General features: G+C 55.8%; 2 protein-coding genes across 3 annotated transcripts in view; one reads left to right on the forward strand and one right to left on the reverse strand.

Moving 5' to 3' along the window:
- SH3GLB2 (SH3-domain GRB2-like endophilin B2) overlaps positions 1-9524 on the forward strand; it is a 13705-nt gene extending 4181 nt beyond the window's left edge. Inside the window, exons 3-11 of one of the 2 annotated variants that reach the window (XM_011931242.1) lie at positions 2186-2319; positions 2620-2712; positions 4840-4902; positions 6599-6622; positions 7089-7178; positions 7427-7527; positions 7952-8192; positions 8511-8618; positions 9152-9524. In XM_011931242.1, coding sequence (XP_011786632.1) covers positions 2186-2319; positions 2620-2712; positions 4840-4902; positions 6599-6622; positions 7089-7178; positions 7427-7527; positions 7952-8192; positions 8511-8618 — 854 coding nt within the window. In that variant the 3' untranslated portion in view covers positions 9152-9524. Of the gene's footprint in view, positions 1-2185; positions 2320-2619; positions 2713-4839; positions 4903-6598; positions 6623-7088; positions 7179-7426; positions 7528-7951; positions 8193-8510 lie in introns of both variants that reach the window. The other variant, XM_011931243.1, reaches the window with a different exon arrangement.
- Positions 9525-10209: 685 nt separating this feature from the next.
- NUP188 (nucleoporin 188kDa) overlaps positions 10210-19084 on the reverse strand; it is a 96032-nt gene continuing 87157 nt past the window's right edge. Inside the window, exons 29-42 of the mRNA XM_011931446.1 lie at positions 18789-18866; positions 18381-18466; positions 17691-17836; positions 17203-17384; positions 15399-15599; positions 15152-15244; positions 14232-14390; positions 13749-13886; positions 12052-12126; positions 11745-11972; positions 11499-11630; positions 11166-11239; positions 10917-11046; positions 10210-10789 (exon numbers count right to left, since the gene is read on the reverse strand). Of these exons, the coding sequence (XP_011786836.1) occupies positions 10613-10789; positions 10917-11046; positions 11166-11239; positions 11499-11630; positions 11745-11972; positions 12052-12126; positions 13749-13886; positions 14232-14390; positions 15152-15244; positions 15399-15599; positions 17203-17384; positions 17691-17836; positions 18381-18466; positions 18789-18866 (1899 nt within the window). The 3' untranslated portion in view covers positions 10210-10612. The remainder of the gene's footprint in view (positions 10790-10916; positions 11047-11165; positions 11240-11498; positions 11631-11744; positions 11973-12051; positions 12127-13748; positions 13887-14231; positions 14391-15151; positions 15245-15398; positions 15600-17202; positions 17385-17690; positions 17837-18380; positions 18467-18788; positions 18867-19084) is intronic.

A 19084-nucleotide genomic window follows, 5' to 3' on the forward strand; every position in this document is an offset into this window, starting at 1 on the left:
CGCGCCTATAATCCCAGCTACTCGGGAGGTTGAGGCAGGAGAATCGTTTGAACCCAGGAGGCGGAGGTCGCAGTGAGCTGAGAGCGTGCCACCACCCTCCAGCCTGAGAGACAGAGCGAGACTCCGTCTCAAAAAAAAAAAGCAGAGTATTGAAATTTCCAACTATTACTGTTGAATTGTCTATTTCTCTCTTTGTCAGTATTTGCCTTATGTATTTTGGAACTGTCTTAGGTCTGTATGTTTATATTTGTGCATCTTCCTGATGAATTGACTCTTTTATCATTATAAAGTACTACTCTTTGTCTCTAGTACAATTTTGTCTTAAAGTCTATTTTGTCTGGTAGTAGTAGAGCCACGTTAGCTCTCTCATGGTTACTGCATGCCTGTTATACATTTTTCAGCCCATTCATGTCTTTAAAGTGTATCTTTGGATTTTTTTTTTTCTGTCACCCAGGCTGGAGTGCAGTGGTGCGATCTTGGCTCACTGTGACTTCCACCTCCCGGTTTCAAGCGATTATCCTGCCTCAGCCTCCTGAGTAGCTGGGATTACGGCTGCTCGCCACCATGCCTGGCTAATTTTTGTATTTTTATTAGAGACAGGGTTTCACCAAGTTGATCAGGCTGATCTTGAACTCCTGACCTCATGATCCGCCTGACTCAGCCTCCCAAAGTGCTGGAATTACAGGTGTGAGCCACCGCGCCTGGCCGTATCTTTTTTTTTTTTTTTTTTTTTTAAGACAGTCTTGCTCTTGTTGCCTAGGCTGGAGTGCAGTGGTGTGACGTTGGCTCATTGCAATCTCCGCCTCCCGGGTTCAAGCAATTCTCCTGCCTCAGTTTCCCAGGTAGCTGGAATTACAGATGCATACCACACCCAGCTAATTTTTGTATTTTTAGTAGAGATGAGGTTTTACCACGTTGTCCAGGCTGGTCTCGAACTCCTGACCTCAAGTGACACTCCCAAAGTGCTAGGATTAGAGGTGTAAGCCACTGTGCCCGGCCTTGCCTTCACTTTTGAAGGATTGTTTTGCTATATATAGAAGTCCTGGATGAACAGTTTTTTCTTTACTTTGAATAAATAGTAATTTATCATCATAAATTCATCATAAGCAGTAATATATCATCTTACTGCTATCTGGCCTCTGTTGTTTCTAATGAGAAGACAATTGATCTTATTGTAGCTCTCTTGTATGTGATGAATCAAACCATGTTTTTTCTTTTCCTTTTAAGACAGGATCTTGCTCTGTCACCCAGACTGGAGTGCAGTGGTACAATCATAGCCTACTAGTATAGCCTCAAACTCCTGGGTTCAAATGATCCTCCCACCTGGGCCTCCCAAAGATTGGGATTACAGGCATGAGCCAGCTCTCCCAGCCTCTTATTGTTTCTTCAGATATTTTTTCTGCCTTATTTTCTCCTCTTCTGGGACTCATGTTGCTCACATGTTGGTTCACTTGACAGTGCCCCATAGGTTCTGAGGCGCTGCTCATTTTTCTTATTTTTTTAATTTATTTTTTATAAAGATGAGGTTTTGCCATGTTGCCCAGGCTGGTCTTGAACAGCTGGGCTCAAGCAATCTGCCTACCTTAGTTTTCCAAAGTGCTGGGATTACAGATGTGAGCCACAGCATCCAGCCCAGCAGTTTTTCTTGATTAAATGCTTTTTAATTTGCTTTTTGCCTTGGTCAATTTCCAGAGTCCAGAAATGGATGTTTTTGACAATTATGTCCAGTTTTCTTTCAATTTGTTTTATTTTCAAAGAGACAGGGTCTCACTATGTTGCCCAAGGTGGTCTCGAACTGCTGAGCTCAAGTGATCCTCCTGTCTCGGCCTCCCAGAGTGCTAGGATTATAGGTGTGAGCCACCACACCTGGCGTGGTGTCCAGTTTATTGTTACCTTTTTGGGGAGGGGATTTGTTGAGCTCCTTTCTCTGACATTCTGGAAGTCTAACTCCCATCTTTATAATGGCTGCATTGTGTTTCATATTTTGGCTGTCCCACTGTTCATTTGTCAGTCCCCAGTTGATGGTGTGGTGTGGGTTCCTTCTAGTTCTTCCCAGGCAAAGCGTTCTACACTGAGCGCCCCGGCCCTTGCTCTTCAGCAAGCTCTTCCTGAGCCCTCTCCTGCTGCCTGTAGATCAGAGCAGCCTGAGCCTGACCTTCCTCACCTTTCAACTCTGTTTTCTCAGGGAAGACACTGATCAAGGTGGCAGAAGCTGAAAAGCAACTGGGAGCTGCGGAGAGGGATTTTATCCACACGGCCTCCATCAGCTTCCTCACACCCTTGCGCAACTTCCTGGAGGGGGACTGGAAGACCATCTCGGTGAGGGCCCTGGGACTACTACGCCTCATGGTAGCCATGGCAGTTCTCTCCTCAGAGCTTCATGGTAACCGTGGCAGTCCTCTCCTCCGAGCCTTTGAGGACAGGCTGTCTTCCAGTGCTAGGGCTAAAAACTCCTGGGGCCTCCCCAGAGAGGGCTCCTTTGGACTGAGTGACCTCCTATCTCTGGGCCTTAGTTTCCCTGTCTTGACTCAATAGTCCCCAGCACCAATCTTGCCATGCATGGCTCTGGGTCTCCCAGGGTGGCCCAGGCTCTCACTGTCCCCATGCCCTGCCCTGTAGAAGGAGAGGCGGCTCCTCCAAAACCGGCGTCTGGACTTGGATGCCTGCAAAGCGAGGCTGAAGAAGGCCAAGGCTGCAGAAGCCAAAGCCACGGTAGGTGTTGCCACCAGCCTCCTGGCCCCCAGGCTCTGGCTGGAGCCAAGGGGTGGGGGCATGAAGGGACCTGGTGTTTGGCATGACCTCTCTCCCCTCTCCCTGGCTGGAGATGCCTGGCTGGGGGCTGCTGGGCTGAGCCTCTCTGTCCCTGCCCTCAAGGGAGCCTTGGTGGCCCCCGAGCTCTGGTTCCCAGGGAGACATTTACGGTGTGGGTGGACTAGCAGTGCCCCCAGCTGGGTGCAGGGTACCCCACAGTCACCCTGCCAGGCAGCTGGAGTCTCCTGCATGCCCTGCCCTCCTAGATGCTCGGCTCTGTCCCCGGCTCTGCCCAGGTATGGCACCTTCTTACTAACTCTACTACTTGCTGCTTGAACATCAGGCCCAGGGTCCCTGTGCTCAGGCGCCCCCACGATGGTGTGGAGAACCTGGGAGCTGGACCACCCACTTGCTCAGGGCTGTGTCTGAGGAGCCTTATCAAGCAGCCTTATGAGATTGGATAGGGCCTGGGCCGTCTGGCGCCCCCTTCGCTCCCAGCTCACTGAGGCCTGTTCAGCCTGGCGGGGTCAATGGGACGTAGCCTGGGACAATGTGCCCAGGGCGAGGCCAGGATTAGAGGAGCTGGGCCCAAGGGTGAACACCCTGCTGGCACGAGAGTTTGCTTAGGGGCGCAGGGCCTAAAGGCTGCCTCACACCTTGCAGAGGGAACTCCCAGGCCCAGGGCCTGCTAGGGAGATGGCTACCTGTGGCTGCCAGGTGATTAGCCGAGGGAGGCCAGGCCCAGCCTGGGCTCACAGCTGCCCATACACCTTGTGTTCCGCTCCCGTAGTGTGCCCCAGAACCTGCACTGCCCCTGGCGAAAACTGTGTGCAGGGTCTCAGGTCACTCAAGTGTGTGGGGTCTAGATCAGAGGCAAGGGTATAGCTGTTTCAACTTGGGGTTGGCTAGGGTGACCTGTGCCTATGGGGATGACCTCTTTTAAGTCACCTGACCAGGACAGTCTCCCCCGTCACTCAGGGCCAGACAACGTCTCTGGAGTAACTCAGTCAGAACACACTCCATCAGCCCGGCCAGGGGAGCCTTTCCTTAGTCATTGCAGTGGTGTGACCTCTGCTTTGCCTGGTGGGCCTGGACAACCTCGTATCCTGGGGTTGGGCCAGGCCACCGTTTCCAGAGCTAGGACTTGGGCAGCCCGGGGAACAGCATTCCGGAGGACTCAAGCCCCACAGCTCTGTGCCCATAAGCACGCACACGTTAGGACTCTTCAGGAGGGCAGGCTGTGGTGCCTCCCTCCGCCTGACCGCCTGGTGTCCCCTCCCACTGGGGCCTGGGGGGCCTGCTCCTGCCTGCGCTATGGACTCACTAACTCTTTGTTTTTGTTCCTTTCCGTCCTGCTTTGGGTAACTTGGCTCAGTGTGAGGGAGATGTGAGTATACCTGTCCCATGCGCTGTGCTGCTTCCGGTCTGCCCATCTTGCCCGTGGACCCACGGTGCCGTGGCCAGCCCATGTCCTTGGGGCATTTTGCAAGCAGCTGGTCTCCCCGCCAGAGCCTCTACTGTGCAGGGCCTCTGGTTTAGGGGGGATGCCAGGCGTTGGGGCCTGTGAGTCAGCTTTTTGCAAATGTTGGACGTCTGTCACTCTGTCTGCCCATGCATCCATCTGTCCACCCTTGTCGGGAAGGGCCTGGCCCTTGATGCAGGAGCGAGAGATGTGGTGTGCAGATTCTGGGAAGGAAAAAGCCATCCCAGGTGGGGGTGGGCTGTGTCTGTGGGACCCTGGGGCATCTGAGCCACTGGTCTTGGGAGGAGGGGCTGTGGCCCCTGGGAGGGGAGAGCCCAGCCTGTGACTTGCTCAGGCAGCCTCGGCTGTCTCCTCACCGCATCTGCTCTCCTGGGCTCCAGTGCCTACAGCCGCTTGATCTTTGTCTGGACTCTCCAAGTCCCTTGGCCCCTCATCTCCAGGTGGTTGGAGTCAGGAGAGGGTTTGTGTTGTGTTTATATCCCCCTGTCCCTGGGGTTAGGCCTCCTGGCATCTCCTTGTGCAAGACTCTGGGGTAGCCTCCTGACCTCGACCCTGGCCCTGGCCCAGGGTGACTCCCTCCCCACATGAACTCTGTTCCCCGCCAGACGGTGCCTGACTTTCAGGAGACTAGACCACGTAATTACATTCTCTCGGCCAGCGCCTCCGCGGTAAGCGCACCCCACCCCACCCCACCCCTCGTCCTCCTCTCTCCCCAAGTCCCATGCCACTGCCTCTGACCCAGGGTGACTCCCTCCCCACATGAACTCTGTTCCCCGCCAGACGGTGCCTGACTTTCAGGAGACTAGACCACGTAATTACATTCTCTCGGCCAGCGCCTCCGCGGTAAGCGCACCCCACCCCACCCCACCCCTCGTCCTCCTCTCTCCCCAAGTCCCATGCCACTGCCTCTGACTGCACAGGAGCTAGAGGCCAGCGGGTAAGGTGGGGGCACTGCCATGTGATCAGGTCAGTCCTGAGACACTGGGGAGGGGCAGCAGCCCCCACCTCTGTCCACGGCCTGGCCCCGGTGCCCTGTGGCCATGGAGCTGGACTTGCTTCCCCTCTGCAAAACGCGGGAGCTGGCGTCAGGGCCAGCCACACCGTGTAGTGTGGAGAACTCAGGGCGGCAGCTGTCCCATCCTCAGGGCCCCTCCACCTCCTGCTGTCTCTGAATGCCAGGCCCTGGGGAGGCCCTGAGGATAGAGAAGGAGGCCTGGCCGTGCCTTTCTGGAGTTCGCAGACCCCTAAAGACAGGAGGCAGTGGACTGCCGTGTAGGCCTGGAGAGCGCCTGGGGGGCGGGAGGGCCTGAGGCTGTGCTAAGGCCCAGAGGTTCTGGAGCAGGGCATGTCTTGTCCTGAGGAGGCTCAGGCAGGGCCCCCGGTGGAGTCGGGGCAGGAGGTGGGGAGGACAGGATTGCGGAGGCTTCGCATGTCATGGTTTTTAAGCTTTCTTGGGATGTCTGGTATTTCCTGTGTAGTTTGGGGACCAGGCCACACCTCTCCCTTGTGCTTGTCACCACTGCTGCACCTTGTCTGCCCATTTTCTCTCCTTCCCGCCCCCAGGGGTGAGACCCTCACCTCTGTTGTGAGCATGCTGCCTTGTGTCTTTCGTGCCGTCGTTCTGTGGCTGGGTGACTCCCTCAGGCCACCAACCCTAGTTGGCTCTCACAGCAACTTCCAGTGCTCCTGGACGGGGACTTCCTAAGCAGCATGGGGGCCACATGGGTGGGCCACGCACACTGGCCTGGGTCCGCGTTCCCTATTTCAGGCTGTTGTCTCGGGTCAGATCTCCGGAAGCGGCAGGAGCACTGGGTCTCCTGGTCGTGGCCGGGCAGCATCTTTCTTCTTCAGGATCCACTTCCCGCCTCCTCCCTGTGCCCAGTGGAAGGAGAAACATCCTAGAGGGTGGGGACTGCCCTGTTTTCCTTTGCCATTGAGTCCCAGTGTGACTCAGGCACGAGGCTGCCTTTCTCCGCCAGAGGACAGAAAAGTTCAGTGACTGGCCCAGGGTCACACGGTCCTGCCTCCCAGCCCACCAGCCTGAGCCAACAGTCAGGACGGGGTGGGGCACTCGGTCTCTCTTCAGACCCCACTCAGAGTCTGGGGCTGACACTGTAGGAGAAATAGAAGCAGGACCCTCGCTGGCTGCTCCCTTCCTGCATGAGGCATGTTGGAGGGACTGGGACCGCCAGCCCCCAGCTCTCAGGCCTGCCTCGGCCCAGTCTCAGCTCCTGTTTGGGAGGGTGGGGCAGAGGGGCAGGGGGCAGAAGTTGAGTCTGGGAGCTGGGGCAGGGCACAGGCTCTAGGGTCCAGCTGTCCTCCTCTCCCCTCTCCTGCTGGCCACTCCTGCTGCCGTCTCCACAGCTCTGGAATGATGAGGTGGACAAGGTAAGTTGGGGCCTGGGGGGCTGGGCTCAGGGAAGAAGGTGTGGCAGGGTACAGGCACACCTGCTGCCGTGGGGTCTGGTCTGTTTCTCACTCTGCCCCACACCCACTGGGGAGGGGTTACTGCTTTCCCTCCCTGGGCCTCAGTTTCCCCTCTGTGGGGAAATGTTTTCTCCACAGTACCCTGTAGCACACAGTAGGCCCTCAGGATGCACTTGCTGGGTGGATTTCTCCAATGGGTGATGGAGGGAGGGTCTGTCACTACAGCTGCCTGTTGGGGTCCTGAGTGGGGCTCTAGCTTCTCTGGGGTTGGGGCTCCATGTATGAAGTCAGGCATAGACCTAGAAGGCTCTGTGTGTTCCCAGGGGAAAGGGACAGGCAGCTCCCAGGTAGGTTCCAGGGGAAGACTGCGAAGAAGCTGGTGGGTGGTGTGTGGGTGCTCACGGCTGCCCTGCCCTGCCCTGCCCAGGCCGAGCAGGAGCTCCGCGTGGCCCAGACAGAGTTTGACCGGCAAGCAGAAGTGACCCGTCTCTTGCTGGAGGGAATCAGCAGCACTCATGTGAGTCCCCCGCCCACCTTCACTAAAGCACAACCCTCAGCGGGCACCAGGTGTGCCTGAACTACGGGCTCAGCAGGGCTGCCCCAGAACGGCTCTCACAGAGCAAGTCCCACCTGGGAGGGTGTGGGCATAGGGGCAGGGCACCCTGGAATGCCGAAGCAAGGTCTGGTAGAGGACAGGGATGGGGATGGAATTTTTTGTTCTGAGGGTGGGACGTTAGAAGTCAGCCTCTGGCCTCTTCCCCACAGGTGAACCACCTGCGCTGCCTCCATGAGTTCGTCAAGTCTCAGACAACCTACTACGCACAGTGCTACCGCCACATGCTGGACTTGCAGAAGCAGCTGGGCAGGTACGGGGCCAGCACTGCTGAGCCCACTGGGGTCCCCTGGCTCCCAGACCCCATCCGTGGGCAGCATGAGCTCCTGTGGGCAAGTCCCATGACACAGAGCTGGGTTGGAGAGCTCTGCCGGAACCCACTCTGGGCCCGGGCACCTCACGTGTATGAGGGTAGAGTGGCTGGCCTTACTGACCTCTGAGTCCCCTGGGTACCCTGAGGGTTTCTAGGGAATGCCTGGGTGGGGACGATGGCAGGGACCAGGGGGTAGGGCCATCTCACCCTTCCCTTGCTTTGCTTCTCCCTTTGTGCTGCCAGCTCCCAGGGTGCCATGTGAGTAGCTGGGAATGGAGTGGGGCTCCTGGGGCTGGGGAGGGGAGTTTGCTTCTGGGGTCCCTTCTGGGACTCCCCACTGCTAAGATGTATCCCTCCTCTCCAGATTTCCAGGCACCTTCGTGGGCACCACAGAGCCTGCCTCCCCACCCTTGAGCAGCACCTCACCCACCACCACTGCGGCCACTATGCCTGTGGTGCCCTCTGTGGCCAGCCTGGCCCCTCCGGGGGAGGCCTCGCTCTGCCTGGAAGAGGTGGCCCCTCCTGCCAGTGGGACCCGCAAAGCTCGGGTGCTCTATGACTACGAGGCGGCCGACAGCAGTGAGCTGGCCCTGCTGGCTGATGAGGTGGGCCTGGTGCCACAAGGCGGGGCAGGAATGGGCGGGGTGAGGAGCAGCCTGGGCGCTGGGATCAGGCACATGGGGCCTGGAGGGGCCCTGATGGGAAAGCGGGGACCAGCAGGTTAAAGAGGGCACCTCCAGCTCTGAGGAGGCAATCCCTGCCCCGCCGGGTCTCTATGGAGCAGGTGAGATGAGCTCCAGCCACGGAAAGTTTGTAGCACATGCCACGGGCCATGGGGAGGTGGCAGCTCTGTCCCCACTTAGTCCTGGGGCCAGTTCTACCCTTGGCCAGGCCATGACCGTCCTCTACTGCCATCTCTGCAGCTCATCACTGTCTACAGCCTGCCTGGCATGGACCCTGACTGGCTCATTGGCGAGAGAGGCAACAAGAAGGGCAAAGTCCCTGTCACCTACTTGGAACTGCTCAGCTAGGCAGGTCCCCCCACTCCCCCACATTCTGGCGTGGGCAGGAGAGGATGGGCGTAGCCCTGCCACTTACCATGTTGGTGACACTGCTGTTCAGAGTGGGGAGAAGAATTCACTCCATTCTGTCCCTGCTCCTGGTCACCTAGCTGTGAGGGTGCCTGAGGCTGAATGGCCCTGCCCCTCCCCCAGCCCTGCTTCTGACCTGTGGCTCTGGAGCCCCTGCCCCTGCCTGCATCCCTGAGCGCCCCACCCTCCCGGCTTCACTAAGGAGGGAGGGGCTGTCTGAAGCAGCTGCACTCAGCACCTAGGCCAGGGTGGGGCCGCAGATGGGCTCAGGAAGCCCCAGGTGCACTCAGTGAGAGCCCTGCCTTTCAGTTGCCAGAAGCTGCATGGGGGAATGCAGCAAGGCACACAGGGCTCTGGCAGCCCCTGGGGACTGGGCGCTGCCCCTGGGAGGGGAGAGCCTGGGCCTGGCCAGGGCTGGTGTTGGGCCCGGAGCAGCATCATCCGGTGCTATCCTCCCCTCCCACCCCTCACAGCTCAAGCCAAGTCCAGCGGCCGCAGCCTCCACCTCTCCACATTCACTTTTTATCTGGTGTTTTTACTTCTGCCTGCGATTGCTCTCTAGCCAATAAACCCTCCTTGTGTGCGAGTCACCTGGGCTCCTGTCAGGGCCTGGCCCTGAGGGTGGGAAAGGGAAGGGCAGACTCACCCTCCACCCCATTCTTCCTGGGTGGGGTGACACACAAGAGTGAGCAGGGGCCCTGCAGCTGCCCCGGCTCCCAGCTCTCTAAGTTGGGAAGTGCAGCCCTGCCTACCTTCCGCGGGGCCTGTGCCTCTCAGGGGGCAGTGCTGTTCCTGGACATGAAGCTGCACAAGGAATGTTTTATTCCTAAGAGAAAGTTTCCTAAATTTGGATTGTGGAGTGGACTGTAGAATGTGTCTGACAGTTCAAACTCAAGAAGTGGGTAGTGGTCCGCGCTGTCTGCATGTTGGGCGTTTTGCCCAGCACGTGCCCCTGTGCCACGGGTTCTCATGCCATCCTCAAGTGTCCACATTGCACAGATGCGATCAGCAAGACAGTCACCTCCTCAAGGGACCACAACTGGCAAGTGGCTGAGCAGGGACTGAAGCCCAGGCAGCCTGATTCTAGAAACCCTAAGTGGTGGCTGTGTTTTAGATAGCCCCTAGCAGGACCTGGCATTCTGCCTTCAGTCCTGAGAAGGCCAACAGCTAGTAGGCCCCACTGTTGGGGCTTCTGAAGAGGAGATGGGGTTGACAGGGGAACCGGGCTATAAACAGGAGGGCACAGAGCTTCAAGAAAGGCTCCCCCAGGGATGAGCTCAGCCCACTGGGCCAACGAAAGCAGGGCCAAGGACACAACCACGGCAGGCCAAGGAAGGGAACAGTGCCCACTCAGCCTAACCCTCAGCCTATGGACAGGAATGAGGAGATGCTGGTGAACTGGCCATCCATCAATACCTGCCTTCCCCCGAGGCTGCAGCCCCACTCCCAGGCGCCTGGCCAGGGGAGTTTTCTGGGTTCTGAGAGCCAGGTTATCATCCCTGGGCTTTGAAGTTAAATATTTATCACACAGTTGTCTATAAACAGGATTTTAATATTTGTATAAATAGACCACAGAATTACCAAAACTGCAGGGACAGAGCATGGAAAACAGATTCTGAAACCCGTGCATAGAGCCCTCTCCTGGGCTACCGCCTCCCCTGGCTGGCCGTGCTGTGGGGAATGCTGGAAGGGAAGGAATGCTCCTCTGCGGGCGTCTGCAGCGTGAGGGCCTAAGCACAGAAGACTCCAGTCCCCATGCCTGCTGTTGACCTCTTCATGTAGTATAAAAATAACATCAGTGGGTGGGTGGTTGAAGTGGCTACTCGGGGACGGGGTGACAGAAGGTACCCTCCGTTGTATAGGCCCTGGCAGCCAGGGTGCGGTGTAGGCTGGTGGAGAGGAGTAGGTAGGCAGCACAGCAGCACAGCACTGCCCTATCTTTGCACATGCCGGACAAATGCCTGCACTAGCTGGATCAGAGGCTCTTGACTCTCAGGGCTGGCTTTGGAGAGAGAGGTGGACTTGCCCTGCGGCGAGGGGAGGACACCAGTGGCAGGGGAGCTGGGGGCTCCCCGGCGGAAATAGCGCGAGAGGCTGGAGAGCAGCGTGCTCTACAAGAAAAAAAGTGGTTTGGTGAGGCTCAGCACATCTGGCCACTCTTCCGACCCTTGGGGGTTATCAGACAGGACCCCACAGGGCTCTGGGCCTATTGGCCCAGCCCTCCCTATCCATCCATACCAACTCAGAGCTGAGCTCCTGCTTCATCCGCTGTTTGTCCCGGGGATGCACAGCCGGGTCCCTAAGGTACCGCATCGCCTGAGAGATGAGCAGGTAGAAGCAGTTTTCCATGGTAAACATCAGGAGGGACCTGGGAGGAGAGGCAGGTTTTTGGCACTGCTACAGAGAGCCAGGCTGGCCAAGCCTGAGAATAGTGGGCCCATGACTTACTTCCTCAGCCCCTTATCAAATCTCAGAAAGAGCGCTTACTTTAACGTCCTGGTCCCTTCTGCCTGTGTGCTGAGCCCCACTGCCTGGGTGAGGGGCTCCTTCTTCTTGTCCAGCTGAAGAGAAGCAAGGGTAAAAAACTAAGACAACAGGAACAGCTCCCACTTACTGAGAGCTTCCTACTTGCATGCCCTGCACTAAACAAATTTCATCAGTTACCTCATTTAGTCCTCACAGTAATTCTCAAGAGGTGCTGTCATGTTCAGTTTACGGACAGGAGCAGGCTCGGGAGGCTAGGTACCATGCCCAAGGTTGGCTGGAAGTGGCGGGCTGGGGGAGGAGCCGGGGGAGAGGACAGTGACAGAACCCACTTACCTCTCCAAGCATGTTGAGGGCCACGTTCACTGTGGCCAGAAGGGTCCCAAAGGAGGGGGCCACTTCGGAGTCAAAGGTGGGAGTGGTAAAGCTCAGGGCAAACAGGAAGTTGTATTCAGCAAGGTCCAGGGACTGCAAGAAAAGTCAAGAGCCATCCAGGACCCAGTTAAGGCCCCAGGTAGCTCTCAGTGCACAGCAGAGCAGAGCCTTTAGGGGAGGTGGTGCCGAACAGATGATGGCCGGTACCTGATCCAGCAGGATCTGGCAGACATCTGGGGTGAAGTGGCGCAGGGCTGCCAGCGTCCTGCTGAGGATCTTGAGAAGGCCATACTGGACTGTGTGCAAGGCCCGCTGCTCTGATGCCTCTGTGTCAGCAGTGGGCTGCTTGGAGGAGGAGGGGGCAGCAGAAGCAGCAGACGGTGGCCTCTGGACTCGCTGGGCAACGGCCGAGGGGAGGCCATCCCCATTTTTGTTCTAGGGAGAGAAGAAATGAAGGTGGAGCTCGGGAAGCCACAGTGAGGTATTCCAGCCCCTCATGGCATAGGACGCTTACCTGTAAGTAATGCTGCAGCATCTTTCGACTGTGCAGGAGGGAGGTGCATGCCTGGCACAGGTAACCCAGGTTGACCTGGGAGAGACATAGGAGAGATAAGGGGATTCTCTTGTCAGCAGCCCAGTCACCCAACCTGCCCAACCCAACAGCCCTCCACCTAACACCCATGCTCCCTTCTCACTCGCTGCTGCTCTTCTCTCCCTCCCTCCCTCATGCTCCCCTGGCCACTTTCCAGCTTTAAAGCCCTTATAGCCACTAAGTACTCAGGGCTACAAACTCGGGGCCAGCAGGGCTCAGGAATGGACTGTTTCACTGGGACCCAGCTAGGTGCCTCGTATATTATAAGGTCCTAAAATAATAGAAGATGAGGCTGGGCATGGTGGCTCATGCCTGTAATCCCAGCACTTTGGGAGACTGAGGCGGGCAGATCACGAGGTCAGGAGATTGAGACCATCCTGGCTAACACGGTGAAACCCCGTCTCTACTAAAAAATACAAAAAAATAGTCGGGCACGGTGGCGGGCACCTGTAGTCCCAGCTACTCAGGAGGCTGAGGCAGGAGAATGGCATGAACCTGGGAGGCGGAGCTTGCAGTGAGCCGAGATCGCACCACTGCACTCTAGTCTGGGCGACAGAGCAAAACTCTGTCTCTAAATAAATAAATAAATAAAATGAAGATGAGGATTATGGCTGATTCCATTTTATAAGAAAAGAATAAAAGGTTACAAATAACTGAAGTGACTTGGCCAAGGTCATACAACCAGCAGATGAGAGAAGCCTGCCTGGCTCTGGAGCCTGTGTTCATTCTTCACCCCTTCTCCAGTTGGTTCCCAGCGCCAGGTGTGTGTGTTTTTTTGGTTTTGTTCAGTTTTTTTTTTCCCCTGAGATGGAGTCTTGTTCTGTTGCCAGGCTGGAGTGCAGTGGTGTGACCTCGGCTCACTGCAACCTCCGCCTCCTGGTTCAAGCAATTCTCCTGCCTTAGCCTCCTGATCCTGAGTAGCTGGGACTACAGGCGTGCGCCACCACACCCAGCTAATTTTTGTATTTTTAGTAGAGATAGGGTTTCACCATATCGGCCAGGCTGGTCTTGAGCTCCTGTCCTTGTGATACACCTGCCTTGGACTCCCAAAGTGCTGGGATTACCGGCGTGAGCCACTGCGCCCAGCCTTTTTTTTTTTTGAGATGGGAGTCTCGCTCTGTCGCCCAGGCTGGAGTGTTAACGGTTCGATCTTGACTCACTGCAACCACCACCTCCCAGGTTCAAGCGATTCTCCCACCTCAGCCTCCTGAGTAGCTGGGATTACAGTCACGCACCACCACGCCCAGCTAATTTTTCTATTTTTAGTAGAGACGGGGTTTCTCCATGTTGGCCAGGCTGATCTCAAACTCCTGACTGCCTCCCAAAGTGATAGGATTACAGGCATGAGTTACCACGCCTGGTCCCAGGTGTATTCTTAAAGGATCTGAACCAATATCTAACTGATAAAGTACAAGTTCTTAATCTACATGGTTACCCTTGACTATGAAAGGAAACATTTAGCCAGAATAAGCACATGACACCAAACCCTGTGTTCCCCAAGGGAAAAGCCCCCGTTCAGGAACATCCCGCAATTCACTAGAGGTGCCCCAGTGAGAGCTCACAGCCTCCCTGTCTCCAAGTATTACTCCAGACTGCAAGACACCATCCGGGGCCCCCACCTGGATATCACGCAGGAGCTGAGGCAAGTGGAAGTGCCACTCCTTCATGAAGTTGGAGAGCTGCAGGATAAAACCCACGGTGTGGTCTGCCTCCTCCAGGCAGGCCAGACTCTGCACTGTCCTCACCGCGTTGAGGCACTGGGAGGAAAGGAGACATCAGGGAAGGATGGGGATGGCTGAGGGACCTGACACACCCACACCTGCCCTCCTGTGGAGAGGAAACGTCCCAGGCCCCCAAATGCTGAGGTGGCAACTCAAGAAATGGCTCAGTGGTACAACTAGGATTCTGACCCGAGACTGTTGCCGTCCCTCAGCAGACTGGCTGGCCAGTGAGCCAGCAGAGTATTTAGAGCATCTCAGAAATGAAGACATCGACAACCCTCCACTACTGAGGCCCAGGCTCCATACCCACCTGCCCCATGAATGGCACAGAACCCTTTTTACCCCGAAACTCCCACCCCTGTGATGCAGGCAGCCCCTCACCTGTAAGGTCCGCTCCTGGTGGACACCGACGAAGTCCAGGGCCTCAGTCAGGAAGTTGTAGCGCAGAGTTTTGAGCAGCCGCTCCATCAAGGACATGGACAGGCGGTAGACTCCTGGCCAAGAGGGGGCATCCAGGGACTTCCGAGAGGCACTAGGTGTCTAACACACAAACAGCAGACAAGCTCAGGAACCCTGCTGACAGGCAGGACCTCCTTGCAGTACAGCAACTAAGGCAGCCCAGTTGCGCTGAAAGGAAAAGACTTCCCAGAATAGACACAGTCACTGCCTGGCAACCAGGGCCAGAAAGGGGCCAAGGCCAGCAGATGCAAGGAAAGAGCACCAGGCTGAGATACAAGATCCAGGGTTCCAGACTCAGGTGTGCCACTGACAAGCTATGCGAACCTGGACATGTCACCCTCATGAGAGAGAGAGGTTCAGGTGAAGACTACTCTTTTGAAATTAGGAGATATCTGTTAAACTAGAAATAACCAAGGGATATGGGGCAGGGTACTGAGGCCCCACTAAGCCCCCAAACCACCCACTTCCCTTCTCCCAGTCCTAGTCCGGGAGAGGAGACTAGGGGTGGAGAAGTCACAATGACACACTTGTCTTTGGGAATGACCCGAGGACAGCTGCCTTGGCTAGAGGCCTGGTCCCAGGGATATGTTATCTGGTTTAGTCTTCCTCACACCTGCAACGGGAAGAATCCATCCCATCTCCCAGAGGCCGTGCCCAAAGGCAGTGCATTTTAGTGGTGGTTTCTCTTGCTAGAGATCCGCCTGGGGGCAGGGAAGATTCTTCACCGTCAGTATATTAGGCCATTAAGAGAAAAGCAACTTCCAGGGAAAGGTAGAGGATACTTTTCAACTGGAACTGTAGGATGGCCAGGCTGGGCCTCCTGGCAGGCTCCTGACACTTACCTGTGCTGTGCCATTGGTGCTCAGCTGGTACACACTCAGAAGGGGCAAACAAATGCTCTGGGTGATGCCAGCTCCAGCCACTGCTGTGGCTCCCTGGGAGGAGGGAAAGACAGGGAATGAGATGGAGCCTGCCCCTGCCCTGCCCAGGGTAGGATGGGATCTCAGGCTAGATCATAGCTTCTGGGATTGTCAGAACCCTCCCAGGCAAGCAAGGATGCTCCCTCCTGCCTTCGGGCTGGCCTCCTACCTGCTGAGTGCGAGCCAGGGTGAGAAGCAGGTGCAACGTGGCCTCAGTGAAATGCAGGTTCTGCTTCGTGCGAAGGCTCACCTCTAGGGTGGTGAGGAGGGTGGGTAGGATGGGGAGCCTGCGGGTCACCTGCAGCCAGGAGTCACCATCCTCGTCTACCTCACACAGCTCCTTGGCCAGGTGCAGGCCCAGGACACACACCTGTTGGGGCCCAGGGGCAAAGATGAGTAAAAGGGGGAAGAAGAAGAGGAAGAGGAAGAGGATGATGACAGGCAGCTTTGGGCCTGGTTGCCCAAGACCTGTTTGGTTACGCACATCGCCAAATGAGCTTGAGTAACACAGAATGCGCTCTCTTCTACCCTGCCCCTCTCCTGTGTCCAGCTCTCAAAGAACAGCAGCAACTCCAGCCACTGTAATGACCAACCCTAAACTGACTGGAGCTACCCCCACCTCTTCCCTCCTACCTCCCACACTGCCACCACCCTTGTCAGTGCCACTTCTTGTCTCACGTTGGACACTCCAACCAACTCTGCCACATGGAGTCTGAGGGACCTCTACGGCCCTGCCCAATGCCACCTCTTGCCTTGCTACTGCACCCACCTCCTAAATGGTCCTGCTCCATCCTCTCTATCCTTATACCAGTGGCCCTTCAAATTTCTTTTTGGCCATGACCCACAGTCATAAAGACTTTTTAGATGGTATGTACCCTCATGTACACATTTAGAGTTTTTCAGTAATAATACCTACCCTAATTAACATCACACAAAGCACAGTGATATTTTCTTAAACATTTTATTCTACTTTAAGAAAAAATAAAGGCCGGGGGCGGTGGCTCATGCCTATAATCCCAGCAGTTTGGGAGACCGAGGCAGGCGGATCACAAGGTCAGGAGATCAAGACCATCCTGTAGATGAACCCCGTCTCTGCTAAAAATACAAAAAATTAGCCGGGCATGGTGGTGGGTGCCTGTGGTCCCAGCTACTCAGGAGGCATTCTCCTGAGGCAAGAGAATGGTGTAAACCTGGGAGGCGGAGCTTGCAGTGAGCCCAGATCGCGCCACTGCACTTCAGCCTGGGTGACAGAGCAAGACTCTGACTCAAAAAAAAAATGCTGGTTCTAACAAAATGTGCTAATTTCAGGACCGTCTCTAATAGGTCATGATCCCACAATTTGAAAAATACTATTCAATACTGCATCCAGAATGATCTTTCTTGAGCACGCCTGTAATCCCAACACTTTGGGAGGCTGAAATGGGAGGATGGCTTGAGGCCTGGAGTTTTAAGTCCAGAGTGATCTTTCTAGAGTAAAAATCAGATCAATTTTTTCCCCTGCTTAAAAGCCTTACATCATTTCCTATTTCACTTTGGATCCAAATCAAAGACCCTGATGAAGCTGCTATCATCCAGCCCCAGCTCCTCGGTCCTCACTTTCCTATGCTCATGCTAGCCTTTCTTTAGGTCACTGGACGATTCTAACCACAGCTGACCAAGTACTCTTCTCACTGCCCAAATCTTCCCTGCCCCTGCATTTGCCTGCCGCTACAATCCCTAAGTCATTGCTGAAAAGGCACCGAAGTCCCAGATCAGGTGAGAAGCGAGACTAAGGACTCCCTGCACTTCTCTCCTGCAGTCCAATGGGCTTCCTCTGCTTTTCTGCAGTGTCTGGTCTATTAACCTTTCCCACCAGGCCGTGAACTCTGGAAGTGCAGCGACTGTCTTGTCTTGCTCACTAGTTATCCCCAGAGTCAGGCACAGAGCTGGCGGGCAGTGGAAAGGACAGATGGCCTTCTAGGGCACTCTCTCACCCCATCACGCTGGTCCCTGTGCCGGGACCGAGAACAGTCGTCAGTCTCCATGCTGTCCTTGTCCTCGGTGGCACCGCCTAATGCCAGACTGTGGCGGGTCTGGTCGAAGAGTGCAATCACTTCCTCTTGGAGGGTCTCACAGACGTTCAGCACCAGCTGGGAGTACTGGGGGATGTCACTTACTGCAGAATAGATAGGGAGGGACGCTGTCATGCTCACCAGGCCAACTCTCACTGTACACCAAGGTTTCCTTCCTAGGCAGGGGGCTAGGGATGTAGTAGGGTGCTAAGAGGGACAGCATCTCTCCAGTGGGAGAGGAGGGAGAGACACATGAGGGAAAAACAGCTTTCTTGAGGTAAGAATTCCAAGACTGGAAACTCAAAAGGGCCGAGAAGAAACATGTGGCCCTAAGGTGAAGAAAGCCCCGCCGGGCTGTCAGCAGGGGTCGGCAGACTGCAGCTGCTGCTCCCCCCGCCTCTGCCCCTCACCTCTCATCTCCTTCATTTGCAACACTGTGATGAATGCTGAGAACACCTTAGCCTTAGTCTTCTCCATGAGTTGCTGGTCGGCCTGCAGCACTCCTTCCAGGATCTCCGTCAAGGGTCCAAGGATTTCATCCACAGAACCTAACTCTCTAGAAAGAATACTGGGTGGGCCAGGGGCAGTGGCTTACGCCTGTAATCCTAGCACTTTGAGAGGCCAAGGGGGGCAGATCACCCGAGATCGGGAATTCGAGACCAGCCTGGCCAACATGGTGAAACCCCATCTCTACTAAAAATACAAAAATCAATCGGGCATGGTAGCACGCACCTGTAATCCCAGCTACTAGGGAGGTTGAGGCACAAGAATCACTTAAACCTGGGAGATGGAGGTTGCAGTGAGCTGAGATCACACCACTGCATTCCAGCCTGGGCAACAGAGTAAGACTCCGTCTCAAAAAAAAAGAATACGGGGTAGAGAGTGAGACAAAATGCCTCATAAAAGGCCATACACTGCCCGTGCTTTGTCTCAGGATACCCACCAGTGTGCCTCACCTCCTCTCTGCTATGTCACTCCCATTCCTCAAGATGGAAAACCAGCCTAGCTTCCACCCGCTAGTTCTCTCCTTCAGGAAGGCAAGCAGGCACTGACAAGAAGGCTCTGGCCTTCGGCCTCTGCCTCTCCTGGCACAGGCTCACCTCTTCCACTGCCGGAGGAGGATAAGCAGCAGAGTGCACTGCATGGAGCCGAGGCGAAGGCAGTTCACTGAGGCTGGAACTAGGAGCTGAAAGGAGACACGACACTAGTCAGAAGTCAGTGGCAAGACACAGTGGCAAGACTCGCATGCCATCCACAGGGCACCTCTGGCCTCACTGCCTTTCTTCCCCAGCAGTGAGCTCACAGGGGTGGGGTGGAGGGGGAGAGGCCAGGGCTGGCATAGCAGCAGCAGAGCTCTGCTGACCCACTACAGCCTCGGGCCTCCCAGGTCAACCTGAGCCCACTGACCTGACCAATTGTGCGGCTGGCTGGCAGACTCATGAGCTCTACTATTTGACTTCAAAGACAACCTCCCTAGGAGAAATGTGAAATCTCCCAGACACACTTACTAATGCTTTGGTTCCATCAAGCACGTCAAGAAAGAGCTGGCGACGCACCACAGAGTCAGTCAGGTGCATTATATCTGCCTGCAAAAGAACAGAAAAAGGTTTCAGCTGGGAAAGTTTCCCAGATTTTAGAGGCCAAGAAAAGTGGGGTCCTCTGCTAGGCAATTAGTCATTGGTAAATCACTCTCCCTGATTTAAAATAGGGCTTATGGCCGGGCGCAGTGGCTCAAGCCTGTAATCCCAGCACTTTGGGAGGCCGAGACGGGCGGATCACGAGGTCAGGAGATTGAGACCATCCT

The sequence above is a fragment of the Colobus angolensis genome, unplaced genomic scaffold, assembly GCF_000951035.1.
Source record: "Colobus angolensis palliatus isolate OR3802 unplaced genomic scaffold, Cang.pa_1.0 Scaffold9, whole genome shotgun sequence".
Taxonomy (NCBI): domain Eukaryota; kingdom Metazoa; phylum Chordata; class Mammalia; order Primates; family Cercopithecidae; genus Colobus; species Colobus angolensis.